This window comes from Delphinapterus leucas, chromosome 6 (assembly GCF_059928025.1).
Source record: "Delphinapterus leucas isolate spDelLeu-1000000601 "Yukka" chromosome 6, BTC_Dleu_Yukka2, whole genome shotgun sequence".
Taxonomy (NCBI): Eukaryota; Metazoa; Chordata; class Mammalia; order Artiodactyla; family Monodontidae; genus Delphinapterus; species Delphinapterus leucas.
This window is the reverse complement of record NC_143134.1, coordinates 71,917,606-71,945,177: the sequence shown is the minus strand read 5'-3', so window position 1 is coordinate 71,945,177 and position 27,572 is coordinate 71,917,606. Positions and strand designations below refer to the sequence as shown.

The following is a 27,572-nucleotide window of genomic DNA, read 5'->3' as shown; positions in this document are numbered from 1 at the left end:
GGCATTGTTCTGCCTCCTTGTTTCAGCCCTCATACTGTGAACAAGAGTCCTTTTCTTGTTATATTTAGTGCCATGTTTTTCACATTTTGGTGCTTTTTGTTGATAACTTCACTGTTTAAAATATCCCCCAAGCATAGTGCTTAAGTGCTATTCCTAAATTCAAGAAGGCTGAGGTGTGTCTTACAGAGAACATATGTGTGTTTAGATACACTTCATTCAGGCATGAGTTATAGTGCTGTTGTCTATGAGCTCAATGTTAATGAATCAACAAAATACATTAAATAAGGTGTCTTTAAGCAGAAACTTAAAAAATAAAGCCAGGTATACAGCAAAGTATATTGATCAATTGATGAAAACGTTTTGACCAGAGAATTACAGGAACCTAACCCTGTACTTCCGCCAGGAGCAACAGTTCAATATTCACAGGGACTTTACAGAACATAACTACCGCGAATAATGAGATTTGACTGTATCTATTTTAACAGTTACTTATTTATATCACTATGAACTCGTGGATATTTATATTATCGTATGGGTTACAATCTGGCACTATCATTATCTATTTTATTGCTCAAAATGTTCCATCCTTAGCCATTTTGGGAAAGTAACTTCAGAGTGAAAAAGTCTAGTAGTGACTCTCTTGGCCAGACAATCAAGATCAACAGCACCAACAGTAATACATATCAACATCATGAATGCTGTGATTTGATGTACTGAGAAGGATGAGGAACCATTTCTGTGGCATTTTTGATGGGGACCTCAGTCCAATCATGAGAAGACCCCCAGACAGGCCTGAATCAAGAGGCATGCAGCAATATGATCAATATCCTTTGGGGGGTGTCCAGGTCACAAAAGACAAGGAAAGACTGAGGAACTGTTGTAGAGTACGGGAGACCAGACAGAAATAACTAAATGCAGTGTGGAATCTTAAATCAGATCTTGGGAACAACCACAACAGCAAAAAGATATTAGTTGGACACTTCAAAGTGAAGTTCAAATGCAGTCTGTAGTTCATGGTACTATGCCAATGTAAATTTCCTGGTTATGATAATTATACTACAGTATGTATGATGCTAACATTGGCGTATGCTGAGACAGGGACATATAGAAATTCTCAGTACATCTTGCAATTTTTCTGTAAGTCTAAAAGTAATTCGAAAGTTGACCATTGGATGGTCTTGCATACCCCTGGGTGCAGAAGTTGGAGAGTTGGGGGAAACTTCATTTCAGAGACTGTGGAGACAGGAAAGTGCTCAATTTTCCAGAGAGTCTTTCTACATTCAAAAACCTTTAGGGAACAGTGGAGAAAATAAATACTTTCTACTTTCAGATATTATAGAAGATTTGGTTGTTCAAAGACAGGAGACTTCTCTTCTAGCTGTTGACCTTGGGCAAGCCATACACATAGTTTCTTTATCCATAAAATAAAAGGGCTAAAATGAATAATCTTACCTTATATCTTATATCTGTTATATAATGAAATCTTATTATTCTAAATTAACCTTGTTATTCAGCATTTGAAATCATGTACTGTAAGAATATCCTTTTAGGATGCTTATTTATTCTACTTTCTTAGTAATAAGCAGTAGTAGTGACATCTCACAGGAACTCCAGGAATCAAATGGCAACAGTCTGAAGAAATTCTGCAGCAGTGCCCCCTGAAGCTCATTTATAAAATGGATATAGTTTACATACTCACAAACAATATAAATATATCTAAAGAATCAAGAATTATGCAGCCCTCTAAAATGTGTAAGCCACTAGACCATTATATGGAAAAGCAGATCATAAATGTGTATAATGATTTCAGATAACATTTTCCAACACAAATATTTTTAGATGGAGATAAGGTAGAACTTCTAATTATAGTCTGGAAGAGTATTATTTTAGAAGACATAACTCACTGACAGAAGGAAATACACATTATATACTGATAAAACATAACATTTGGAACAATAAAATATTTATTACATTTAATCTACTCTCTATTATAAGGGAAATCATAATGTTGTCAGATGTTGCCAAGTTGGCTGAGAACTTAGATTTCCTGGCCATTTCATAATTAATACCATTGGGGAAATATTAGGAGACTGGAATGAGAAGGAAGCAATGGATTTGATATTCATGAGTGTGTAATGGTCACTCTTCCAGGGCAACAGAAGAAGTGAGTGAAGGGAGTAGGTGAATGTGAATCCTTTGTGGGTTAATGAGATGATTTCTCCTCCTGACAAATTCATCAGTTCACTTAGGACAGTTAAAGAAGAAATGAGAAATGAAGAAAATGACAAGTTCAGTTTATGGCATCTCGTATGGGTAATAACTCCCTGACCCATTTTGTGGAGGACAAAAAAGGTACTGTTAAGAAATTTATGTATTTTTAACCATCATTAATACACATTAAATTATTTTTCTCAAAGATAATAACTCTTTAAAAAATTAATCCTCTAATCACTAATAAATTTAATTAAAATAATGAAATCTAATATTAATGAAGTAGAATGGTGACCAGAATAGTGTATCATTAATACTGTGGGCTCCTCTCTGCTTGAGTTTTCATCCTTACTTACTTTGGTCAAGTAATTTCATTCTCTGAGCCTTACTTCCTCATTTAACATGAGAACAGGAGGTCATACTTCATAGGGTTATAATGAAGATTAAATGTAATAATGTACATAAAATGCTTGGCATAGAGCTAGTACGCAGTATAAATATAAGCTATTATTATAATGTAACTTTTTAGCAGAGAAATTGTATGCAGGTATCTGTATAATTAGCATATAGATGAAGGAGACAGGAAAGAAATACAGCAAAGCATTAACAGTGGTTATCCTGTGTGGTAAGATTATGGGTGATTATATTTTGCTTTATTAGTGTTATTGTGCCAAACTTCCTACAGTGGACAAGTACTTCTTCTATAATCAGGAAATGCATGTTGTTTTAAAAACCAAGTAAGGTGAACAAGAACTGTAAATTCACACATACTTTCCTTTATGTCCTTCTTTCTTTTCAATAATACATTATCTAGTCATTTCTGGCCCAGGAACAAAGAAAGTAGGGTATAGACAGCTCACTTCTACTTGATCAGGTTAGGCTGGGATATAAGGAATCTTCAAGAACGGAATGAAATGATAAAAATCGATGGCGGAGGGTGGAGAGCTCCCGGTAGCACAGAACTTGAAGAAACAGATACAGAAGAGGACACGCTAAGAGAGGGAACACTGCCCAGATTCTCACAGGTCAGAGAGGGTGCCAAGAGAAAGTCAGAAGAAAGAAAAGACCAGATATTTTAGTGTGGAGAATCTTATGCAAGAACCATCCATAGGAAGTTTTTTTTTTAATCTATTGTATATCTAAAAAAAGAAAATTAGAGTCTACTGTGGTGAATGAACCTTGCTATGCCACTGAGTAACCATTCTCGATGGCTCTTTTCCAATCATGCTCACAGGTTGATGATTATTTGTATTTCATTTCAAAACTTTGTGAAGAAACTTCTGACAGTAATAAGGATCCAAACAACCAACAGATTAGACACAGAGCTTTCTATTTGCCCTTTCTACTCCTAATTAAATGTCCAGTTTATTCTTCATGACTGCTATTCCCAGTTTTGTATACAACTGCAAAACTCACTCCTTGTGGTACAAACTGGCAATGACCTCACATAACTAGGTGTGACCAAGGTAGACTAGAAAGTAACCTCCACTGCCTTATCTTGGGTTATGTATTTCCTTTACCAAAACATGATGCTACTGACCTACCACTCATCACTGGGATGTATTTTCCAGTGAGACTAAGATATTTATGCTTATCCAACCATACATGCTACTACTCAATCTTTCCCAGGGACCAATCTGCCCCTGGTGAAAAGTTCAGCCCGTGGCCACAGGAGAGAATCAAGAATGACAATGAAACTAGGGATCGAATCCATGACTTGGTTTCATTGACTCTATGAACTAGACGGCTGCCCATCAGTCAGAAAGGGTATGGGTTAGGGTGAGACATAGGATAATTCCACCAACTTATTATAAATGGCTAGAGGCTATTTACTGGTAAATTACTAAGTGAATTACTAAGGGTTGCTAAGTGTGTTTTTAATAAACTAAGTATATTGCCAACATTTACTATGAATTTATTCTACATTCTCTTAAGATGGCTTAGTGCCAGGCAACACTTACCAATGTTAAAAACAAACAAACAAAAGCCTCCCACCAGGCATACCCCACAAAGAAACAGAATTTCTGTAAGTTTTTAAAAAGGATATTTAGGGAGGACCCTCACCACTGTAGATTTGAGCTGGTGAGGTTTTTAATTACTGTTAATTTTCCTTTTTAATTATAAATGCTCTTAGTTTAGCATCTTCATTATAAATTTAGTTTGTTGTGGGTTGTTGATTAATAATAACAACTACTGTTTGAGTTTTTTTTTTAGTCCAGGCCCTATGCTGAGATTTTACATACTCATTTATTGCTCTTAAGACCCCTTTGAGGCAGGTAATAGTATTGTACTCATTTTACAAATGATGAAACTAAGGCACAGAGAGGTTAGATAACTTGCATGACATCACACAGCTGGAAACCACAGAGACAGAATTTGAACTCAAGGATCTCTACTCTAGATTGGGGGTCAGCAAACATTTTCTGTAAAGGGTCAGTTGGTAAGTATCTTAGGGTTTGTAGGCCCTATGGTCTCTACTCAGCTGTGCTATTATAGCCCCAAAGCAGCCACAGACACTAGGTAAACAAATGGGCATGGCTGTGTTGCAGAAAAACTTTATTTATAATAACAGGTAGCATGCAGGATTTGGCCTACGGGCCATAGTTTGTTGACCCTTGCTTTAGAGCCCTCACTGTTAACCACTATACCATTAACATATGCCTTCTGAGCTTCCACTGAAGCACATATGAGATTAGGAGACTAAAATATTCTAACAGCTATACTGACACACTCAGAGACACTGCAATTCAAATATTAATCATTCACGCCCTCATTGATAAAGATGTAAGATATATGCTTGTACATTCATTGGAGATGTGAGAAAATTTTGTTTGCTTTTTTTTAAATTGCAACATATGATCAAGATGAGCATAATAAGATTATTTGATTAAGTCCATGGTCTAGGTTGTAAAGATCTATGACGTAAAAATCTATACATAAGCTCATCATTCGATTTTAAAGTAAACATATGATCCACATATTTTGAACCCAATTGCTTTATATATTCTAGCAGAGTACATGAAGTAGGGAGGCCAAAGGACCTTCTGAGCTACCTATAATGGCTACAGTCCAAAAATGTTTGAGAGTCAGCACTCTAAAGGACTGAGCTAGGGAAGCTTCTGAGTCCCGAATACGTCTGGGAGGAGATCCCAAATGGGAACCATAAGGCATGAGGGCATTTCGTTCCATTCAGCAGCAGTCTAACTCAGTGGTTCCTGTGAACCACTGAACTGAACTGTGTCCCCCCCAAATTCATATGCTCCAATGTGACTATATTTGGAGACAGAGCCTTTAATGAGGTAGTAGAGTTAAATGAGGTGGTAAAGGTGGGGCACTAATCTGATAGACCTGGTGTCCTTCTAAGAGTCACCAGAGTTCGCCCTCTCTGCATGTGACAAAGAAAAGGCCACACACAGTGAGAAGGCAGCTGTCTACAAGTCAGGAAGAGGGCTCTCATCAGAAACCAATCCTGCTGGCACCTTGATCATGGATTTCCAGCCTCCAGAACTGTGAGAAAAGAAGTGTTCATTGTTTAAGCCACCCGGTCTGTGGTTTTTCATTATGGCGGCCCAAGCAGACTAATACAGTTCCCAACTTTATAACGTAAAAAAAATCATATTAACTTCTGCAAGGTATTAATTGGTTGAATATTCACTAGCTGTTGACTGAGGTTAAATATAAATACATATATACACACAATTTGATATGATGAGCTCAGTAGTGCCTGTTACTAATCGTAACAGTATATAAAAGTCTTTGGGGAAAAAGTTGTATATACATTTGGGAGATATTATTTTATTCAGTCTGCAGATATGTTTTCATAGTCAACCCTCTACAATCAGTAACCCCGTTGACCCCCTGGCATCTTTGGTCTTTGGGGTAGGAATCACCTATTCCCAGACCCTTTTAAGTCTGGCTAAATTTGCACTACCCTTGGCTTCGTCTCCCTCCCTCACAGGCCCTCTGACTGAGGGCACGGCACACACAGAATGACATGTGTCAGTTACAGTTTGAGAAAATGATCTAGTTGCAGGGATCCCAAGAGCCAGGTCAGATTTTAGGCCAGGGAAGGATCATGGCAGTTACAGTTTGAGAAAATGATCTAGTTGCAGGGATCCCAAGAGCCAGGTCAGATTTTAGGCCAGGGAAGGATCATGGCAGCAATCAGATTGAAAGCTGACCTGTTGCTATGTAACTCACCACATCAGTGTTATTTGCCTGAAGCTCAATGAGAAACTACATCATCTTCACCTTACATCTCTTTCTCTATCCCTTGTGGCATTTATCATTGTAAGACCTTAATTAATATTGTTAAACAGTAGAAGGGTCTAGACCAAGGGTTTCCGAACCTGGCTTATCATCAGTATTACCCAAGGAGATTTTAAAACTATGGGTACCCAACCCCATCCTGAGCATCTCTGAGGGGTGGGGATCTGAGGACCTCAAGTTTACTATTGTCCCCCTGGCAACTCTGCTGCAGCTATCTTTTATTTTATTTTTTTTTTTTGCAGCATGCGGGCCTCTCACTGTTGTGGCCTCTCCCGTTGCGGAGCACAGGCTCCGGATGCGCAGGCTCAGCGGCCATGGCTCACGGGCCCAGCCGCTCCGCGGCATGTGGGATCCTCCGGAACCGGGGCACGAACCCGTGTCCCCTGCATCGGCAGGCAGACTCTCAACCACTGCGCCACCAGGGAAGCCCATGCTGCAGCTATCTTGGCACCATTTCTCAGATTTGCATTCAACAGCTGCATTAAGTAAATAGAACCAATAGCCTCAATTAATGGCCACCCATATCCTTGCCCTTTGCCCTGTAACTTTGCAATACGCTGTCACTCTGAGCTTGCCCAAGTGACTTGTTCTGACCAACAGAATCTTAGCAAACTTGATGCAAGCAAGTGTTTTAGCAACTTAACACATGGAAAAGTGTTTGCTTGCATGTTGCTTTCTTCTCTTCAGCTCCTGTCACCACAATGAAAATAGCCTAGGCTAGCCTGCTGGAAGGATATGAGAAGCACATGGAATAAAGCTGAGTCATCCCAGCCAAGGCTAGGCTAGACCTGACATACCACAGCCTACTCATCACTGCAGATGCATAAGTAAGCCCAGCCAAGATCAATCATGACCAGCCCAGATCACCAGAATCACCCAGTGAACTGTAGACATGGGGGAAATAATAAATGGCTATTACTTATTATTAAGCACTAAGGACTGGAGTGGTGTGTTCCACAACGCAGCTGCATTGCACCAGCAATCAGGGGGACAGAGCATCTAAACTAAAGGCTGGGCGTTGATGCTGCCAGAGAGTCTTGCAGAACTTTTCCATTTATATTCTGTAGGATGGTACTAAAAAGAAGAAAGGGGTTTTTCCAAGATCAGGTGTCTGGGAAATGCTAAGTTAAAGTTTAGTTCAGCTGCTTTCTTTGCTGCAGAATTACAAAGCCTTTCATATGAGTCATGATAAATCTTCCAAAGGAAGAGCTTATAAGCAATGTTTCCCAAACTTACTTGATCAGAGAACTTCCCTTGTCCCACATCCCCACGCTGAGCGTCATATAAAATGAATATCCCATAAAACACACTCGGGATATGATTTAAGAGGAATTGGTCTTTGTCTTGCTTCAGTGTTGTTTCAGAGAGTAGAACTGCACTTAAGGCACGACAGTTACATGGAGCAGGATGGGAGCTATGCAATATTACTCAGCCATAAAAAGAAACGAAATTGAGCTATTTGTAGTGAGGTGGACAGACCTACAGTCTGTCATACAGAGTGAAGTAAGTCAGAAAGAGAAAGACAAATACCGTATGCTAACACATATATATGGAATTTAAGGGGAAAAAAAATGTCATGAAGAACCTAGGGGTAAGACAGGAATAAAGACACAGACCTGGGCTTCCCTGGTGGCGCAGCGGTTGAGAGTCCGCCTGCCGATGCAGGGGACACGGGTTCGTGCCCCGGTCCGGGAAGATCCCACGTGCCGCGGAGTGGCTGGGCCCACGAGCCATGGCCGCTGAGCCTGCGCGTCCGGAGCCTGTGCTCCGCAGTGGGAGAGGCCACAACAGTAAGAGGCCCGCGTACCGAAAAAAAAAAAAACACACAGACCTACTAGAGAATGGACTTGAGGATACGGGGAGGGGGAAGGGTAAGCTGGAACAAAGCGAGAGAGAGGCATGGACATATATACACTACCAAACTTAAGGTAGACAGCTAGTGGAAAGCAGCTGCATAGCACAGGGAGATCAGCTCGGTGCTTTGTGACCACCTAGAGGGGTGGGATAGGGAGGGTGGGAGGGAGGGAGACGCAGGAGGGAAGAGATATGGGAACATATGTATATGTATAACTGATTCACTTTGTTATAAAGCAGAAACTAACACACCATTGTAAAGCAATTATACTCCAATAAAGATGTAAAAAAAAAAGATTAAAAAAAAATTAAAAAATAAATAAATTCAAGCACGGGCTTGTCAACCATAAGAGTTATCCAAAGATGGACCTGCCTGCCTTATGAAGCAGTGGCTCAAAACCCCAGGACTGAAAGCATTCAAAGAGAGGCAAACGAGGTTTAGTAAATTTTTGTGACTACTAGTTACCTTTATTAAGATTCTTATTCAATAACATGCTAAAAAATTCAGATTACTTCTTTTAGTTAAAAGTAGTAAGCCAGTTCATTTTATGTGTCAACTTGGCTAGGCTATGATGCCCAGTTGTTTGGTCAAACACTGGCCTAGGTGTTGCTGAGAAGGCATTTTGCAGATGTGATGAACATCTACAATAAGCAGATCACTCTCTGTTTACACGTGAACGGGTCTCCTTCAATCAGTGGAGGGCCTTAAGAGCAAAGACTGAAGTTTCCTATGAAAGAGAAATTCTGCTTCAAGGCTGCAACATAGAAACCCTGTCTGAGTTTCCAGCCTGCGGGTCTGCCCTGCCGATTTTGGATTTGCAAGCCCCATTATCACATGAGTCAATGCCTTAGAATCAATCAATCTCTTTTCTCTCTCTCCTCTCTTTTCTCTCTCTCCTCTCTCCTCTTATCTTTGTCTCTCTCTCTCCCCTTCTGTTTCTTTGGAGAGCCCTGACTAAATACAAGCAGGTATCAAACATCATTTATATTTTGTCACAATCCTAGATTAAAAATAGCCTCTAAAAGTTCTACTCTGACTGCTTCCTAACACTTGCCTTGGGCAAATCAAAGTGTTAGGTTTCCCAGATTTCTCTCTTGGTTCTTCTGAGGACTCTGGGTAGTCAGCTGAGAACTAGACTCATAACTGCATTATAGTGATAGCCAGGAGGTGACATTTCTAATAGTCCCTTTTATAGGGGTAGATTTTAAGAGTCACCTTGGGTGGCACAGTCATTTTGCAGCTGTGTAGTGTTTGTGAGGAACCGACAGTCCCTTTTGAGCCACGGTGACCCAACCTGGCAGGGCCCCAGCACCTATTTATGGCCTGAAATACAGGGGAAGAGGTCACAGGAGATGGTGTTCTCTTCTGGAATTGAGTCAGACAGATGGTAACTCTCCAAGTCAGAGTTAACACAAAGTCTGATTTACTGCATCATGTTCTCTGAATGACTTCCTGGGAGCCTAACTGAACTACTACAAATCCTGGGTTGATATCTAACACTTAGTCATTTAGAAAAAGAAAGAAAAGAACTGGAGGAGGTCAATAAAAGACAGGACTTTAAAATAGGAGAAATAAGTAAGAAAGAGACCAAGTGTAGTCCAGTGACTGTCGGGACACAGAGCTGGAACGACCACCCTGTGAAGTTAGGTGCCCTGTTCAAATATTCATCACAAGACTTCCCACACTGTAGCAAGAGCCAGCCATAACTGCTCCTTGAGGACAAATCCTTTTGCCAATCCATCTTGTATTTCCTGTACCTAGTTCACTTCCTGGTACATAGCAGGAACTTAAAAAATACTCACTAAGTGAACGAGCTAGTAGAGACATAAAGCACTTCACATCCACAGAGCTAGAGTATCCAGGATTATTTCTCATCCCATCACTATGCTTAGCAGCCCAGCATGATCCCACACCTGAGAATATTTCTTTCTAAGCTAGCCCTGATACACATGTGCAGTTGTTGAGTACTTAAAATCTCCAGCGCTAGAGTCCTTTTACTTTGTGTATTGTGTCATTTTGCTAGGGGTGCCATCAGAAAGCACTACAGACCAGGTAACTTAACCAACAGAGATGTATTTCCTCACAGTCCTGGAGGCTAAAAGTCTGAGATCAAGGTGTTGGCAGGGTTGATTTCTTCTGAGGCCTCTCAGGCTTACAAGAGAAATGGCTGTCTTCTCCCTGTGTCTTCACATGGTTTCTCCTCTGGGCCTGTCTGTTTCCTAATCTCTTCTTATAAGGATACCAGTCATGTTGCTTTAGGGCCCAACCCAATAAACAAGTTTAACTTAATTACCTCTTTAAAGACCCTATCTCCAAATATAGTTACATTCTGAGGTACTGGGGGTTAGGACTTCAACATATGAATTTGGGGGGGGACACAAATACAGGCTTACCTCAGAGATATCGGGGGTTTGGTTCCAGACCACAACAATAAAGCGAATATCCCAACAAAGTGGGTCTCACGAATTTTTTGGTTTTCCAGTGCTTATAAAAGTTATGTTTACACTATAGTATATTCAGTGTGCAGTATGTCTAAAAACTGTAATGTACTTATCTTAATTTAAAAATATTTTCTTGCTAAAAAATGCTAACCATCATATGAGCCTTCAGCAAGTCCTAATCTTTTTGCTGGTGGACAGTCTTGCCTCGATGTTGATGGCTGCTGACTGGTCAGGGTGATGGATGCTGAAGGTTGGGATGGCTGTGGCAATTTCTTGAAATACGACGACAATGAAGTTTGCTGCATGGGCTGACTCATTGTTTCATGAAAGGTCTCGCTGCAGCATGCAAGGCTGTTTGACAGCATTTTACCCACAGTAGAACTTCTTTCAAAACTGGAGTCAATCCTCTCAAAACTTGCCACTGCTTTATCAACTAAGTTTATGTACTATTCTAAATCCTTTGTTGTAAGCTGTGAAGAAGTGAGAGAGTGGCATGGACGTATACACACTACCAAATGCAAAAGAGATAGCTAGTGGGAAGCAGCCGCATAGCACAGGGAGATCCGCTCCGTGCTTTGTGATCACCTAGAAGGGTGGGATAGGGAGGGTGGGAGGGAGGGAGACACAAGAGGGAGGGGATTTGGGGATATATGTATACGTATAGCTGATTCACTTTGTTATACAGCAGAAGCTAACACAACATTGTAAAGCAATTATACTCCAATAAAGATGTTAAAGATAAATAAATAAATAAATCCTTTGTTGTCATTACAACAATCTTCATAACATCTTCACCAGGAGTAGATTCCATCTCAAGAAACCACTTTTTTGTTCATCATTAAGAAGCAACTCTTCATCTATTAAAGTTTAACCATGAGATTGCAGCAATTCAGCCACAGCTTCAGGCTCCACTTCCAGTTCTCTTGCTGTTTCCACTCTATCTGCAGCTACTTCCTCCACTGAAGTCTCAAACCCCTCCAAGTCATCCATGAAGGTTAAAATCAACTTCTCCCAAACTCCTGTTAATGTTGATATTTGGACCTCTTCCCATGAATCACAAATGTTCTTAATGGTATCTAGAATGGTGTATCCTTTCCAGAAGGTTTTCAATTGAGTTTGCCCAGATCCATCAGAGGAATCACTATCTATGGCAACCATAGCCTTACGAAATATATTTCTTAAATAAGAAGACTTGAAAGTCTAAAAAATGACTCCTCGATGATTAGGCTGCAGAATAAATGTTGTGCTAGCAGGCATGAAAACAACACTAATCTTGTTGTATATCTCCATCAGAGCTCTTGGATGAGCAGTTGCACTGTCAATGAGCAGTAATATTTTGAAAGGAATCTTTTTTTTCTGAGCAGTAGGTCTCAAGAGTGGGCTTAAACCATGTTGTAAACAGAGGTGCTGTCTACCAGGTTTTGTTGTTCCATTTATAGGGCACAGGCAGAGTAGATTCAGCATAATTTTTAAGGGTCATAGGATTTTTTGAATGATAAGTGAGCATTGGCTTCAACTTCAAGTCACCAGCTGCATCAGCCCCTAACAAGAGAGTCTGTCTGTCCTTGAAACTTTGAAGCCAGGCATTGACTTCTCCTCTCTAGCTATGAAAGTCCTAGATGGCATCTTCTTCCAATATAAGGCTGTTTCATCTAGAAAATCTATTGTTTAGTGTAGCCACCTTCATGAATTATCTTAGCTAGATCTTCTGGATGACTTCCTGCAGCTTCTAAGACATCAACACTTGCTGCTTCACCTGGCACTTTTATGTTATGGAAATGGCTTCTTTCCTTAAACTGGTTTGATCTTCTAGTCAGATCACTGAAGTTGTCTCCATATCAGCAATAAGGCTGTTTCACTTTTTTTTTCTTTAAATCATTTATGTCTTCACTGGAGTAGCACTTTTAATTTCCTTCAAGAACTTTTCCTTTGCATTCACAGCATGGCTAACTATTTGCCACAAGAGGGCTAGACTTCAGCCTATCTCAACTTTCCACATGCTTTTCTCACTAAGCTTAATCATCTCTAACTTTTGACTTAAAGTGAGAGACATGAGACTCTTTCTTACACTTGAACACTTACAGGCCATTGTAGTGTTAGTAATTGGCTTAATTTCAACATTGTTGTGTCTCTGAAAATAGGGAGGCATGAGGAGAGAGGAGAGATGGGAGAATACCAGTCGATGGAACAGTCAGAACACTCACAATATTTATCAGTTTAATTCCCTGTCTTAGATGAACACGGCTCATGGCACCCCAAAACAATTACAACTATAACATTTAAGGTCACTGATCATAGATCATCATAACAAATATAATAATAATGAGACAGTTTGAAATATTGCAAGAATTACCAGAATGTGACACAGAGACATGAAGCGAGCAAATGTTGTTGGAAAAATGGTGTTTACAAACTTAATCGTCACAGGGTTGCCACAAACCTTCAATATGTAAAAATGCAGTATCTGCAAAGTGCAACAAAGCAAGGTATGCTTGTATATATGTGTACACACATATGCAAACACACAAGATATACATAATATATATGCAAATATTTTCATTGCTTTAAGGTCAAGAAGGAAGGGTCTCTCCATCCATTATATCTTAGTATCATCTCTCTCATTGCACAGACACCTCATGAAGTGTGAAGGGAGATGAACTGCATGGTATGCTCTCTGTATCTTTCCTCTAACTGATCATTACATCATTAAACCTTCAGACTAATCAGGTTCTTTTTCATTTATCTCAGTTTTTACGCTCCCTTTTATAATTCTTGAAAGCTGAAGGAAATAGGAACACAAGAGTCTCGAAGTGACCCACAGTGAAGTCACTAGATACTGAGCTTCCTGAGAACTGTCTGACCTTGTGTCTGTGTGTCACAGCATATAACACACTACCTACCGTATAATAGGTGTTCTAAAAATATATGGTTAAAATGATGTTTGTAGGAAAAAGGACCTCTTGCTAGGTTCCTGTTTTCAAGTTCCAGAGTCACACTTGCCCCCTAAGCAGTATTCCCACATGCTGACTCATGCTGAGCCCATTGCATCTTACTTTTTTTTTTTTTTTTTTTTTTTTTGCGGTACGCGGGCCTCTCACTGTTGTGGCCTCTCCCGTTGCAGAGCACAGGCTCCGGACGCGCAGGCTCAGCGGCCATGGCTCACGGACCCAGCCGCTCCGTGGCATGTGGGATCTTCCCGGACCGGGGCACGAACCCGTGTCCCCTGCATTGGCAGGCGGACTCTCAACCGCTGCGCCACCAGGGAAGCCCTGCATCTTACTTTTTAAAAAACATATTTATGTAGAGTCACTTATTTCCCATAGTTTCAGCAGACTTGTGCTGGCAGCTGTTAAAGTTAAAAGAGGGGCTAGAAGACTTTAGAATTTTATCTGCACATAAACAAAAACCAAATGGCATCAACCTCAGACAGTCAGCATTGTGCATTCAGAGACGAACCACACTGACACAGAGACCAGCAGCCAGCCATGGAGCCCATTTGGCTTCCAGCTGCTAGGGCAATGTGGTCGACAGGTGCCCCTGACCTTGCCTTTGCCCTGGCCCACGAGGCGGCATTAAGAGGCAAGTGTGGGCACTTGGTTAGTCTCTAGAGTCCTCCCTGTCTAACACCAGACACTCCTACAATGGGGCAGTAGTCCATCGATAAAGAAGACCTGACTGCTGAAAATCCTGGAAACGTCACATCTAACACTCTGTATCCTGGACCTGTAGCTGGTTATGTGACTCCGATCCCTGAATGAACGATTCTGATCTGGTTAACCTCCTATCTCGTGGCTCTGGATTCAGTCTGTATATACTCTAGGTCCTGTTATTGTTATCTATCTGAAAAAGGGTGAGGAAGTAAGTAATAACTACCACAACATAAGGTCCAATCATTAAGTTTCTGACCTGTTAATTCAGAACAGAATGTCAAGAAAACAGAAAACTAAACTCTGCATTCGCCGTGTTGAGACTGAGGAGTCCTGATCGATAGATATGTGGATGGGCCACAATTTAGCTTCCTGAGAAACTTCATCGTCAGCTGTAAAATCAGCAATAACCTAATGGTTCTGTGCTGCCACTGAACGCCAACGGCCACGTCCTGGAAGGCCACCTCCCAGCCCTCACTGACATTGCCCTATAGCTCCACATCACTACATGGGGGTTAAAAGGTGCTGCACAGGGAGATCAACCCAATGCTTTGTGACCACCTAGAGGGGTGGGATAGGGAGGGTGGGAGGGAGGCTCAAGAGGGAGGGGATATGGGGATATATGTACATGTATAGCTGATTCACTCTGTTGTACAGTAGAAACTTACACACCATTGTAAAGCAATTATACTCCAATAAAGTTGTGAAAAAAAAGAAATAAATGGACAATAAATGCTTAAAAAAAAAAAGTGTGCTGCACTAGACACTGAACACCAGGTCATGAGGATCAAAATCCAAAACTCAGCTCTGTAGTATCTACATTCTCTAAGCAAGTTAGTAGGCCTGCTTTTTCCGTTTCTTTACAAAATCAGATTACAGGCACCTAACCCCTAAACGAAGTGCCGTGAGGATTCAATTAGATAAGGAATCATTCTGTCAATTAGCCAACAAATATTTACTGAAGGCACACTAGTTGCCAGACACTGCTCTAGGAACTGGGGACATAGCTGTGAACCAACTCTAGTGGGGATTATGTTTTAGTGGAGGGAGTTGAACCAAAAAATCAATGAGCAAATAAATGATCAGGGCAAGGAGAGACACAGAGGAATACAGCACAGGGTGGGAGGCTCTTATTTTAGATAGGGTGGTCAGGGCGGGCTTCTCCAACGACAGGACATATGAACAGCACCCTGAATGAAGTGAGGGACCTAGACATGCACACATCAGGGGAAAAAACAGGCCTACCCACTGCACGCTCCCCTCCCCCCCCCCGCGCCCCCACAAGGGTACAGCAAGGGCAGAAGGCTCGAAGCAGGACCATGCTTAGCATGTCGAAAGAAGCATTTGGAGGCCAGCGTAAGTGAAGAGGGTGAGCAAGGGGGAGATGTTAGAAGATGAGATCAAGAAGGTGCCCTTACACCAGGGAGGGCCTTGTATCCAGTCAATGAACATTTGGATTTTATTCTCTCATAGGAAGCAGTTGGATGATTTGAGCAGAAGAGTGATATGAGTCTATCTGTATGTGGCTGCTGTGTTGAAAAAGCCCAACAGACAAGACTGGAAGAAGGGAGACTGGTTAGGAGACCATGGCAGTGTCTAGATGAATAAGAGTGGAGGCCTGGGCTAGACTGACAGCAGTGGAAGTAGGAGAAGTAGAATCAGGATATATTTTTTATATCCACTAGGCTTTGCTAATAGATTAGATGTGAGTAGCAGATAAAGCACTTGGTACATAGTGTTATTCAGTACTTGTTGATTTGGGGGTACTACACTGAGGCATCCTCCTCAAGAACACAGATTTAAAAGAATAAGACTATACCCAGGCATAAACTCTAAAATCAGGACATAATGGCTCATAACCAAGATCTGCAGTGTCACCTTAACAAGACAGCCCAGGACCACTGCCAGCAAGATAAGACCAGACCTCAAAGATTTTAATATAGCTAAAGAGGGATGTATCAGCCAAATGGGGGTTTTTATATATGAAAACATATATAAAAAGAGAATTATAGAGGCAGAAGCCGACTATACCTTTCCAAACATCATCCAGAGTATGGGGAGGCTTTGCCAAGCAATGTCAATTATTACGGTCCCATTGGCAAGGCCATCTCTAGTGTAGGGATTGATATAGGGAATTGCAGCCAATGGTCTTCGAGTATCCTCGACTTTTGGCAAGATAAGCCTCACTGTGGAGATGGACGCTGATTTGTTGGTAAGTATGGCAGGCAGCAAAAAGGGAAATCTGGCCATTGCAATCACAATAGGGTCCAGAGAAAGGCTACTAACAGGAGAGAAGGCACTAAGACAAAAGGCAGACAAGTCAGGAAATCATTGTTCCTTGGCCCAGGTGGAAGAACTGTGGTCAAACATAAGTTTTCTCTTCTATTGTACCCCTGATCTCTACTACCACCTTTAAATTAAAGGGCAATGAGATTGGTATGCATAGACATGCTTGGATAAAAGAGCACTGTGATAAATTTTTTCTACCTTGGTGCTAAGTAGTGAAGAACCCGATGGATTGTTTTCAACAGCTGAAATATCAACACTAAATTTTGTTAGCTCTTGCATAATTCAGTTTAAAAGAAAATTGTTCTTTGGAAATGGTATCCTACTGACTGACCCTAAAACATACTTATTGTTTATTAATGCATGAGATTTATCAGGTTTCAGAAAACCAACCATTCCACATAAATGGATGTTTCACAGGACTGATTGCAACCTGCAGACACACCAATATTTTAAGTACGTTGACAACAATAAATCTAAAATAGATTACATTCATTTCAGTGCCCTCTTAAACAGAGAGCACTGAAGATATTTCATCCTTTTTTTAAATGAATCAGACTCATTATTATGAACATGAGTAACCATGATGCCCTCAGGAACCACTCACCTCCACAGAGCAACATGTTCCTGAACTAAATGGTCCCTTTTAACAATAAAATGTTACAGTAGTTCTTCTTTGATCCCTCCCTATCAAGGGATTACTCTCTCTTTTGGCTGCTGCTGGTATATCTGACTTTTGCAGAGCGCTATGGACTGAATTTTGTCCCCCTAAAATTCACATGTTGAAATCCTAACTCCCAATGGTATGGTGATAGTATTTGAACATGGGGCCTTTGAGAGGTAAGTAGGTTTATATGAAGTCATGAGGATGGGACCGTCATGATGGGATTAGTGCCCTTAAAAGAAAAGACACCAGGGAGTTTGCTCTCTCTTTCTCCTCACACACGTGCTCTGAGGAAAGGCCACGTGAGAAGCTGACTGTCTGCAAGCCAGGAAGAGGACTAGGAAAAATAGGACTGCACCTTCACCTTGTTCTTCCAAGCTTCCAGAACTGGGGGAAATAAGTGTCTTGTTTAAGCCACCCCATCTATGGTATTTTATTATGGCAGTTCAAACTGACTACAACACAGGGCAACCACATTTCCATTTCCGAGTCACTACTTCTAATCTGCTATGAACCACTTGCCCAAATTTTGCTTAAAACAGAAGTTTGAATGTGATCCATGGAGGCTATTTCATTTATTTTGACTGCCTCAAGTTTCTTCATTATCCACTTTCAAATTCCAAGTTAAATCTTGGCATTCAGAAGTTCGGTATTTACATTTATTTTCTAGGCTTCTAAAAGCTGAAAACTGGTTAATAAAATTAAAAATCTGTACAGACCATAATTTGTTTGTTTGTCTTAAGGAAGGGAGAAAGTGTCCAACTGTCTCTCAGGTCTGAGTTAAGAGAAGATTCTTAAAGTCTTCTTAAGTTCAGAGTAAGCGCTCTTTTTGAGAAATCATAATGATATTCTTTCTGACTTTTAGCATTTTTGGTGTGATGGCTGAAAGATTCGGCAAGGGTGGGAGCGAGGTGGAGGAACAAATATAAAATGTGTATGCTGGAATTTATTTTGTCTTTGGGGATATAGTTAAGACGGTATTTTTAGACATTCGGGAGTTTGGGAGTATTGGGGGCAAGGGAGGACTGTTGCTAATGAAACTTCTGGAATAATAAAAGTAATTAGTATGCAGTTCATGTCAAACATATTATTACTGTGGTTGGGTGACAAGATAAGCATAAACTGCAAAAGACTATTATTCTGAGAGTAAATAATGTGACTTCTGACCAGTTTTAGCATTTGTTCTGGATAGGGGAAGCTATTAGCTTGCAGTAGGGGTCGGGGGAGGCTCCCTTGAGCTGTTTTTTTTCCCCTGATTTTTAGTAGGTGGCTTAATAATGATTGGTGAAGATGCTTAACAGAATGGAGTCAAGGAATACCTGATGAGGACCCTGCTTGGGAGATAAAATTTTAAGATTGTCAATTGCTAATAAGGCCCCAGAGAGGAAAAAAATGTACTTTGCAAATAATGACTTCTTATTTCATGTGCCTTTTATGCAGTGTATATATTATAAGGACTCCAGGATACAAGAGAGGGAAGGAGATAGAGTTTAGTTATAATAGGAACATTTATTTCAACTTCCACCTTTGGAGCAGAGCCAAGCACACAGTGTGAGCAATATGTACAATGAATGCAAATATTCTATAAGTCAGTTTTAGGAGTGGCAACTGAAAAATGAAAAATAAAAAAGCAAGAAAGAAAATTATGTGATTCTCCCTTGCCTGTTTTATAAGGACAAGGTCCTATGTAGAAGTACCATTAGGTGCCTACGATCTCTCCCCCAGCAAATTTTCTAACCTGGCCAAGCACAATAGCTTAGACATAGTGGGGCAGCTCAAATGTTTGTGCAAGAAATAGCTACATTTGTAAGAGTTTACTAAGCACTTTCACCTAAATTATTACAACAGTCTCCTACGAGATTGCAATACTCTTAATAATTTGTAGATAAGGAAGGTGAAACTCAAGAAGTTAAATGCTTTCCCCAAGATCAAATAGCCAAGGAAGATCCAAGAGGGGTCTCCAAGTTAGATCTGACTCCAAATTCAATGCTCTTTCCACTGACTGCCCAGAAACAGTATACACCAAACTAGAGGAATGTTCATCCCCCAGCACTGGGCTTGACCACAGCCTGGCAACCCGATAAAAATGAGCTCCAGAATAACAATCCACATACAAATAATTGGTTTCACACAACACCTTCTATCCCCCAACTTACTTCAAATGCCTCAGTCCACCCAAAAGTAGAGTCACATCCTGGCTTAGAAAGAGCATTTCATCATGCACCCATCATGAACCCTTATTCACTGGAAAACTACGTATCTGCTCAAGAGTTCTTTGACTACCACTCATCGCTCAGTTTTCAATCGGTTGTCTGTTGGTAGCATCTGAAATGACAGAACTTGTTTGCAGTGAATGACAGGGTTATTTCCAGTGAAGCTCAAGTTTATGAACTAGTAAGACCAAATGTGTAAAGTGAGATTGAAAATGCCATCACAGGGACTTCCCTGGTGACACAGTGGATAAGAATCCACCTGCCAATGAAGGGGACACAGGTTCGATCCCTGGTCCAGGAAGATCCCACATGCCACAGAGCAACTAAGCCTGTGCGCCACAACTACCGAGCCTGAGCTCTAGAGCCCACGAGCCACAACTCCTGAAGCCCACGTGCATAGAGCCCATACTCCACAACAAGAGAAGCCACCGCAATGAGAAGCCTGTGCACCACAATGAAAAGTAGCCCCCGCTCGCTGCAACTAGAGAAAGCCCATGCGCAGCAACGAAGACCCGACGCAGCCAAAAATAAATAAAATTAAATCTTAAAAAAAAAGAGAAAATGCCATCACATTGGTTTTAAAGGTTTTTCGAAGTTTAAAGATTTTTCAAAGCATGCACAAGAATCACCAAGTTACTCATATATGTCATTAGTTTGAATGGAAAATAATTTCAAAAGCTACTTTTCCATGCAGATTTTGATCTAGAGTTTTGTTTTCCAGAAACTTCTTATTTCAGCTCCACCTGGAGAGTCTTCTATTCTATTCTACCACACAACCTGACTTACCTCCACCAAAAGGTCCTGAGGATTCCAGGGGTGTCTCCCTTCCTTGAGTTGCTTTGGCCTTCTTGTGTAAATCCATCAAAGCTGACACTTAACACATGGTCATCTGTCATTTCTTCATATACAGACGTCTTTTGTTCCTTGTCAAGACTGTACCTTTCCTGCGGATAAGTACTGCGTATTACACGTTTCGTACTGTAACAAAACCCTATAGACAGATAAAGTAACTGCGCTAGGTCTTTAAAATAGGGGGTATTATTATATGGTGGGAATTTGGAGGTAAATTTAGAGGTATCACTGATTACACAGTGAGAGAAGGGTTGAGAAGCCAAAAAGAGTAAGGCAACCCACAGGTTAGCAACTGTAGGAATACTCTATCGTTTTTAGGGGTGGGGGAAACAATGGGAGGAGATATGTTACCACAACCCAGAAGCCAGAGCCTTTCAGTAAGAGCTAGACCATGAAGGAGACCCAGCTACTGCCAGAGACACCAAAGGAAGCAAAAATAGAGGTAAGAATACCCTGACATCTCTGCCCTACTCTCACCCTCCAATTTTCTACCAGGGCCTTCTTTGGGTACACCTACTTGGAAGCCAAAGAGTCAGAGAGCCTGTATTGTGACACAAATCAGAATGAGAAAAGGACCCGAGAGTAAACAAACAGCTTACAGAAACAGCGGTTAATAAATTCTTACTGGTAGATATAGAAATCAATTAATCCATAAGCAATCATTGTATATTACAATTCAAGTTGTCCTTTAAAAATGATTAGTAAAAAAGACTGTAGGATGAGAGATTGTTTAAGATGTGTAGAATAGGCTTTTGCTTCTAGTAATGGAAGACCAGCAGATCTGGACCAATCTTCTTTCTGAGGATAACTAATGTACACACACATATTCATAATACACATATATTTATTCTGCTTGAAAGCATTGGACAGTTAATGAGATGGTAAAGATCTAATGTTTGGGTTTTTCCTCTGACGGAATTTACCAATTCAGGAAGAGGCAGCCAAAGGGCTACGCAGCACTTTTAGCAGTTTCATGGAGATAAAATCACAAATGTTGTAGTCTTGGACTTGGTAAGAGAGCCTAGGTCACCCTAACAGAGTGCCCCAAAGGAGACTGGTTCTTGCAGCAGTTTCAGCTCAGCTTTGAATCATCTTCGTCCCTGAAATTGGATTAAGATGATTCCAGATTCAAGAGCTGCCAGGCATGTAGCAGAAGAAAACATAAATCTTCCCTACAGAAAGAAATTATCCTACACATCAAATTATTTCTACAAATAATTTTTCAATACAGTTTCTGAAACCCAAAGAAATAATAGCAAGAAGACAAGAAAAAGAGATATAGAGCCAACAGACAATGGAAATAGACCCACAGTGGATCCAGGTATTAGATTTATCAGGCATGAACTTTAAGATAACTATGGTTGCTAAATGTTGATAATTGTTTAAACTGGGTAATGGATTCTTGTGAGTTCTCATACATTTTCCTCTACTTCAGTACAGACTGTGAATTTTTCATGACAAAAAGAAAAAAGTCTATGGATCAATCCAAAGAGAATCTTAGTTGGCTCTTTTGATATCACCACATCAATAACACATTGAATACCATTGTCTAGGGAAACATCACATCATCTTTCTGACATTCATCAAAGTATGGTATGTCATGAATAGCAACAAAATATAGAAAGCATAAAAACAAAACTATGCTTACTCTTTTAAGGAGTTAAAAGACCAGATTATGAATTCAGCACAGAATAGAATTTATTTTTAAAGGACATTTCAAATTGAAAAAGAACTAAGTAGAAATTCTAGAATCAAAAAATACGATAACCAAAATTAAGACCTCAATGGATCAGTTTAGAGCAATTTATACAGAATTGAAAAAAGACTTAATGAACTAAAATTAGTGAATAAAGTAAGAAAAAAAAATACTTAACATACAGAGACAAAAAGTTGGAAAATATTTTTTAAAGAGGGTAGAAAAAATAGTGAGAAACTCCAACATACTTCCAGAATCCTAGAGAGAAAGGAAAGAAAAAAATGAGTCCAAAATAACACTTTAAGAAATAGTGGCTGAGGGCTTCCCTGGTGGCGCAGTGGTTGAGAGTCCACCTGCCGATGTGGGGGACAGGGGTTCATGCCCCGGTCTGGGAAGATCCCACATGCCGCGGAGCAGCTGGGCCCGCGAGCCATGGCCGCTGAGCCTGCGCGTCCAGAGCCTGTGCTCTGCAACGGGAGAGGCCACAACAGTGAGAGGCCCGCGTACCCCAAAAAAGAAAAAGAAAAAAAAAACAGTGGCTGAGAATTTTCCAAAATGATGAAAAACAATAAATTGTGGATTCAAGAAGTCCTGTGAACTCCAAATAGGATAAATAAGGAGGTCCTCGCCTCAGACTTCACTAGGCAAATCACAGTAAAACTGCTGAAAGCTAAAAACAAAGAGAAATTTTAAATGCAGTTAGCATACAAAGAAAATTGCTTTTAAAGAAGCAACGAGACCAACAGCCATCTTCCCAAAACGTGAAAATGAATGCCGAATGAAATTGCTTCAAAGTAGTTGCTTTTTGAGAGGCACAAGGAGTGACTGGGAAGAGACATGAGGAGGACTTTAGGGCTGCTCTCAATATTTTACTTCTTGACTTTGGTGTGCTTACATGGATATTTACTTCATGAGTAACCATTGAGCTATATATTTATGTTTTGTGTACTTTTCTGTATGTTTGTAATGGTTCATAATATGTTTGAAAAACAGACTGTGGTAAAAAGAATTCTAATTATTAAATAATCATGCAATAACTGTCATGCTGTGCTTAGCTCTATTTGAAAGCCAACTTTATTGTACAATAAAATTTTAGGCTACCGAAGGAAAATCCTGAATATCTGAGATAAAAAAGTTTTAGGAGGCCCAGGTAGGTAACTAAAACCAGCCTATCCTCTTCTTTCTTATTTGTGATCCTGAAGAAGCCTGATTCTAATGACCAAATAAATATGCTAATCACAAATAGCCGTGACAATAATATGTTAAATACGCTTTCAAAGTGCTTAGTTGAAATCTTTGAAAGCCATTTGCCTCCAAATATATACTATATTTAACTATACACCATCTGTTGCTATTATTATTTGTTTGTCCAATTTTACATTACAAAATTTAATAAATAAAGGGGCAAGACTAGGTCTTTTACAATTATTTCATCATTAATTGTACTATCTTTGATAGCTGACTTTTCTCTAGAATAAAATATATATACACTATCAAAATTATAGGATAGAAATGGATTGATGCCATTCATTCTAGAGTAAGCTGCATCCATGCTGCTTCTCATACACCCCAACGTTGCCATGAAAACACAAAAAGCTAATTGCATAGAGTAAGAGTTTTAATTGACGAGTACCTGACCATTACAGAAATTTCTACTTCCAGAAGCATCCCAGCTGACATTGTTATAGAGTAACATAACTGAAAAGAGTGGGACTAATTGGAACAATTAATTAAAAATACATAATTAGCTTCCACGGCAGAGATATTTTTTTAGTTCTTACCCTCATCACTTGAGGCCTGGGAGGATTTTATAGAGTCTTATCACATGGGGGTTGTCTGTGCTGATAATTAACAAGGAGAGACTGGGAAAGAGGGGGAGAACTCACAGGCCAACCAGGTGATGGAGTCTGACCCGTTTCCTCTGGGATGAGCCAGGAACAGAGCAAAGGCCAGGAGCCTGAATGACAACACAGGGTGGGGTCTAAACGAGAGCCCCAGAAACTGAGAGGTTTAATTCTCTTGCCAGTTCCTCTGTCGGTATAGAAGTAAGGTAACTACTTACTAACTTGTCTACTTCCTAAGAATGTGGAGAAGACTCAGCAATGACTTCAGTATTGTCAGGGAAGAACACTGACCCTTTGCACTTGACCATCACTGCCACCCAGCCTGAGGCTGGGGGATTTCAAGGTTTGGCAGCTGGTTTCTAGAATAAAATCTGATTTCTTTGGTTCCAACTCTGAATGGTAAGAAGGAGTCAGAACATCTCTAGAAGGACATGAAGAGTCAAGAAAGGGACATAGTCTCCTCCACTCACATCCTGATCTCACAGGGAACTGACCTAGCTCTCACCTGAAACATGCAGAGAATATACCAATGAGCCTGGGGTACAGGGTAGACCACGAAAATCCCTTTTATATATTTAAAATCAAGATGTCAGGGTGAAGCTTGCACCCAGTTATCAAGCCACAAAGGAAGCTGAAAGCGAATAAGTAAAAAGGAAAGATTCTTATTAGTAAGAGCCTTCTCTGGGAGGAGGTCACTACATGATCTCATGTGTCCATGTGCAAAGGACCTGCCTGGGTTTTCCTTGGCACCATTTTCCTGGGCACTCTGCTAGGAAGTAACATTCTACATAGGCTCGCTTCTTTCCATGATCAATCTCTGTGCCAATCAGATGGAGCTAGAATCATGGTGACAGGCTATGTAAAGAGGATGCTCCAGATAGCAGGCAATATGACTTAGGCTCCAAAGAAAGCTCTTTGTCATAGCTGTTTTCACGGTCCAGTACATGTTACATCTGAAAAAGAAGATGAACTGGGTGATCCTTGGTTACAAATAAACTGTTTTAGCAGTTTAGTTCAAGCCCAGAATTGTAAGTACCTGTTTTTACATGATACTCCCACAGACCTAAGATGACAAGTATAGGGGCAAAATACGGACCCGTTCTATAAATTCCTACACATTTAATAGAAACAAATAGTGAACAGCTAGAAAACAACGCAAAACCAATCTAAAAATCGCTTAGCTAAAAATGTGAAATAGGTAAAGCTAGTGATGATTATATGGAGGAAAAGGTTAAATTTACCTTTATTTTCCCTCTTGACTCAACACTTAGCTACTATAGCAATGACTGGATGTTTGATACATTTCTCTTTAACCTCAAACATACTTGCATTTTCTTTGCCATCCTCTAGTTGAACTCATATAAATCACATCTACTTGTGCTCAGTAAATATGTTCATTACATAGCCAATCAAAAATTTACGATGCTCCAGTGACTGATGAAAAATGCCAAAACATTTTAATTGTTTCATATACCCGTGGCTTCAAGCTCACTCTAACAAAACCAATTAAGGCACTGGCATAACATTTGGTAGCACAGAACAAATAGATGTAACCTCAAATTACATTCATTCCCACAACTATGTCAGTCATTAAAGATGAGGGAAATTGTGTCAAATTAGAGTAATACAGATGGACTTAGAGCAAAAGAGGTACCAATATCCTGCTTAGATATCAGCTTCCCCACCTTACCAGGATTGTAAAAGACAGAAATCCACAAGAAACAAGAGCAAAAAGGAAGCAAACAACTATTATTATGTGTGTCTGTGGGCCCAAAATCAATAGTGAAAAGCTTGGAGAAGTTGGTATAGACAATAACTTCCCATTTTTTTCTATTTGAATTAAGCCAAAATAGCTTTAGACTAAAGCAAGCTGACCTACCAGCATAGGCAGAGACATAATCAGAGACAGACAATAAGAAGCAGTGACTTTCCCCAGTTCTTAGCCCCAAAACTGGCCCAAATCTGACCATTGCCCAAGGGAGAAGAGAATAAAAGGGAGATAACGAGATAGCTTGGCCTTGCCCCATGTAGGAATGGTCTTGGACTTTAAAATTCAGCTCTTATACAGAAGAAACAGGAAATAACAAGCTACGATCAATGGCTAAACGTGATACTGACTAATATCTGCGTGAACCAGGAATGCTCTCAGCTGAGTGTAACAGAAAATCCATCTAACATTGACTCAAATAACAGCATGTTTACTTCCCAAAAAAAGTCTGGATGCAGGCAATGGTTAGTGTTGGTCCACCAGCTCAAAGATAGCAGAGCCATGTTTGCTATTCACTTGGTCTTTCTCTCGGGTCTGTTACCTCATGGTTGCAACATGGCCATCAAACTCTAGGCGTCACATCTAAATTCAAGGCTAGAAGGGAAAGGGGTTCCATTATCACTGCACTTTTATTTGGAAAATGAAACTCTTTCCCAAATCTGCCAGCAGAATTTTGTTCACATGTAATTGGACAAAACTGTATCATAGGGTCACTCTTGGCTATAAGAGAGTACTGGGGATGTGGGAAAGGGACTTCTCCTTCTTGGGTAAGAGTGAGGTGTGGCGCCAGGGGCAAGATAGAAATGAGGAAATAAAAGCCTTTAAGGAGATTAAGTAATTAGCTGGCATCAGAGTTTCAGGTAAGATCACTACAAGTGCGTAGGAAACATTCCCTTCCCTATTTCTCATGCACAGGAAAATATTTCACCAAAGAGCAGACTATTTCACACCAACTTACCCTAATAGGGTGAGCGTCAAAGGTTTCCCTGGACTAACAACCAGAAGGACCCAGAACATGCCTGGAGCATCATCAAACCTGACAGGTCAAACTACTTACAGGCCTTCTTTAGTATTTCCATCAGGCTATTTATAGCCTTCTTTAGTATTTTTATCTACCAAACAACAAATAAGATGGGGAAATGCTGTTACACTGAAATACAGAAAGACTCTTGCATGGACAATGCATGGCCTGGTGCAGAAAATGCCAAAATAAATGAAATACTTGATAAACAACTGAAGAGCGATGAGAAAGCCAAGACAATTAAAATGTACTACTTCTGAAGGAGCCTCAGAGATAGAAAGTTTAGAGATGAAATCGGAAAAAGTAGAAAAGGCCCTGCAAAACATTTCTAAAAACTAATTGGTAAGATGGTAAGGAACGGGGGGAGCTATTTTGATGCAGAGACGACCTTATTTTTTTCCAAGCATGTGAAAATCCACTTGGGGCAAAATATTTTGGCCAGACCCTAATTGCACAGTATGTATGTTTTTCAAGCTAATAAGGCAAACATATACCACTTAGATTCTAATGTGCTATGATATCAAAGGGCTTTGAAGTATTTTTCATTTACTCAGTTAGCAAAGTGGTTCTGAATCCTTTCTATCCACTAGATGCATTTGGGAGCTTTTAAACTTACAGATGCCTTGGCCCTCCAACTCCCCAGAAATTCTGATTTCATTGGTTTACAGTAGAGCTCGGGCATAGGCTTGTTTTGTTTGTTTGTTTGTGTTTGTTTTTTGTTCGTTTAAAACTATTGTACTGATTCCAAAGTGAAAGCCAGAGTTGAGAAAAACTGGATCAAAAAATAATACTCAGTGGCATTGAG

The 27,572-nt window shown here is 40.2% G+C and overlaps 1 protein-coding gene across 1 annotated transcript in view; it reads right to left on the bottom strand.

Annotated features, from left to right (window-relative positions):
- Positions 1-27,572, bottom strand: part of LOC111174636 (uncharacterized) — a 102,876-nt gene that overhangs the window by 46,533 nt on the left and 28,771 nt on the right. The window contains exon 3 of the mRNA XM_089912632.1: positions 20,373-20,530. Coding sequence (XP_089768758.1) covers positions 20,373-20,530 — 158 coding nt within the window. The remainder of the gene's footprint in view (positions 1-20,372; positions 20,531-27,572) is intronic.